Source organism: Carlito syrichta, unplaced genomic scaffold (genome assembly GCF_000164805.1).
Source record: "Carlito syrichta isolate Samal-C Ts95f unplaced genomic scaffold, Tarsius_syrichta-2.0.1 Scaffold293841, whole genome shotgun sequence".
Classification (NCBI taxonomy): domain Eukaryota; kingdom Metazoa; phylum Chordata; class Mammalia; order Primates; family Tarsiidae; genus Carlito; species Carlito syrichta.
In genome coordinates, this window is record NW_007237937.1 from 26,832 (window position 1) to 30,020 (window position 3,189).

General features: G+C 36.4%; 1 protein-coding gene across 1 annotated transcript; it reads left to right on the forward strand.

Moving 5' to 3' along the window:
• The first annotated feature begins 425 nt into the window (after positions 1-425).
• LOC103256704 (olfactory receptor 51B2-like) lies at positions 426-1,364 on the forward strand. The gene has a single exon (XM_008054482.1). The coding sequence runs from the start codon at positions 426-428 to the stop codon at positions 1,362-1,364; it is 939 nt and encodes a 312-aa protein (XP_008052673.1).
• The last annotated feature ends 1,825 nt before the right edge of the window (positions 1,365-3,189 follow it).

Genomic DNA, 3,189 nt, shown 5'->3' on the forward strand with positions numbered 1-3,189 from the left:
AATAAATGTCTAAAAAACAGCAGTCACAGGAAGAAAAAAAGCTAAGCCAGATTATTTTTCTTTTGTTTATGTTTTATATTTATCTCTGTTATGACTGTTTTTGCAAACTTTTTGGACTCCCACACAATACTTAGGGCTGATTATCGAAGAAAAACCAAGGAAAAGTTTTCTTTTAATTTGAGAAAAATGCAACCATTAATTTTTCTTCAGTTAGGTGGAGACTGTCATTCTTCATCTCTAGTACAGTCTGCAATACCTACTTGTCTACTGAAGAAAAATAATCGCAGAGTCTAATTTATCACAGCAATTAGTTATCTACAAGTAGAAAGATTGTCACTGAGGTTACTATAGCATAAAATCATTGAATAACCTGGGCTCCTTGCTTCCAGGTTTCAAGAACGCTGCTTTCCACTTGTGGAGACATGATGTGGTCCAATATGACTGCAGCCCCCTTTTTGCTCTGTGGCTTCCCTGGGCTGGAGGAAGCTCATCGCTGGATCTCCATCCCTTTCTTTGCCATCTATGTGTGTATCCTTCTTGGCAATGGTACACTCCTCTACCTCATCAAGGATGACCACAGTCTTCATGAACCCATGTACTATTTCCTTGCCATGCTGGCAGGCACAGATGTGATGGTTACGTTGACCACAATGCCTACTGTAATGGGCATCTTATGGGTGAATCAAAGGGAGATTAGTCACACAGGATGCTTCTTGCAGGCCTACTTTATTCACTCTCTATCTGTTGTAGAATCAGGTTCCCTCCTTGCAATGGCCTATGATCGTTTTATTGCCATCCGCAATCCTTTGAGATACACTTCCATTCTCACCAATGCTAAAGTGGTAAAGTTAGGCGTGGTTACTTTCCTAAGAGGTTTTGTAATTATCCTGCCTGTGATCTTACGTCTTTTTTCGTTTTGCTATTGCAAATCTCACGTTATCATTCGTGCTTTCTGCCTTCACCAGGAAGTCATGAAACTGGCCTGTGCTGATATAACTTTCAACAGAATTTACCCTGTTATTATGATTTTCTTAACCATTTTTCTAGACTCTCTGATCATCCTCTTCTCCTACATTCTAATTTTTAAAACTGTCATGAGCATTGCATCTGGTAAAGAGAGAGCCAAGGCCCTCAATACCTGTATTTCCCATGTTAGTTGTGTCCTCATCTTCTATGTCACAGTGCTGGGGTTGACATTCATCTACAGATTTGGGAAGCATGAGTCGGAAGTCGTTCACATTACTATGAGCTACATCTACTTCCTCTTTCCTCCTTTGATGAATCCTCTCATCTATAGCATCAAGACCAAGCAAATTCAACATGGCATCGTCCAACTTTTCTTTAAACACAGATTTGATTGCTAAATTCATATATGGAGTATCAGACACAGGCACAGAGATGAAGACAAAAGAAAACCTAAATCTGTACTCCTCTTTGTAAAAAGAGCAATGATACATTGGAAAACAGCGTTTGTCACTAGGGATTTAGTACATTAGTATAAATTGTCCATATCTTGGAAGATTCCTGATCATAGATCTCTGAGCACACCATATGGAACTGAAAATATTTATGTCTAATATCTTTCTTCACAGGATCTTAGAAATTAGCCACTACAGTGAAATTCTAAAAAAAAAAGAATAAGCTCTAAGAAATATTTTTCATCAGTGTATACATGTCTATGTATCTATGTATGTGTGTGCATAAGCTAATTTGTACATATATAAGAGCAACAAAAATAACTTTGGATCATTATTCTCTAGAAAGAAATTCTCTTTTAAAACTCCTCATTACTCTCATAACAAAGTTAACAAAAAGAACTAATATTTTAAATTTACTTTTAACTTATCAAGTGTTGATAATCTTTTAAACACTATCTAACTGAGTTAGAGTCTTTAGGTCCATTACTTACATTTCATATTTTCTGAAATAGCCATGAGGCAGGTATGTAGAATTTCAGAAACAGCTTTTGTAAATTTCTAATGAATTCATTTCAGGATTTCCAGATTTTACATGAATATATCTCTTTACTTTCTTCCTCAATACATTTCCACTGTCCGAACTAAGCCCCTGAGAAAAACAAACAAAACTGACAAGCTTCCTATCGGCTGATAAGGACGTAAGAAAGGGAGTTTGGAAGTGTAAGTTTACTCTTCAGATTATTTAAATATACTTTTTAAAACAATCTAAGAACAAGAAGAAAGTGGCAGGACTTTATAGAAAAAAGTATGTGGTCTTTACAGAACTTAAAATATGAGACATCTGTATTTTAGAGGTAATATATACATCATATATTTTCAGATAAAAAAGTTAGAAGTGGTGTCTTTCTGCAATAAATATTTTATCTGACCTTCTCTGTAAAATCTATTCTTGGAAAACAGATAATATGGAGAGAAATAGATTCCAATTTTTGAAATGCCTGAAATATTAAGGTGGGAGGTGTTTCTTCATGACTCTATACTCAGACTCTTTCAGACTGATTTAAATGTGCGACTGGATTATTTATTCACATATTCAAAGACTTCCTCTGTTCTATCTAATATGCCCAGGTCTCCTATAATGCATCCAAGCATTTAAACACACGATCCCATTTCAGAAAATTCCCATCTTGATTTGCTAACTTGATATAGCAGCTCTTACAAACGAGGGAAATCTGGCTTTGAAATTCAAATTTGTAGAACAGAAGCCATGGGAAACAAGTTCCTGTGCTTGTCACAAGCTACTGTGATGTTGTGCCTCACTCTAATAGTTAAATTTTTTTTAAGCATAGGCTGCCTACTTGACAATGATACATTTGACAAAAGAACCCCTTGTTGAAATGACCAAGGCTCCTCAAGTTAAAATCAATTTTTAAAATGCAAAGTGAGAAAGATTCTAGACCTTTAAGTTATAGTTTATTTATTTATTTATTTATTTTGAGTTGGAGTCTCACTCTGTCGCCCAGACTGGAGTGCAGTGGCCACTGCCGGCCACCGCAGCCTCGACCTGCTGGGCTCCGGCGATCCTTCCGCATCAGCCTTCCGAGTAGCCGGAATATAGTATAGTTTATTTATTGACCCACCACATTTGTGTAAGAGGAAAGAAAGGTTCAGACTATGGTGGATTAACATCTTTGGCAATCTTCTTGCACAAGTTATGGATTTGAAATATGACAATATTTGAGTCTCCCTGAAGAGAAATAAAGGCTGCTCA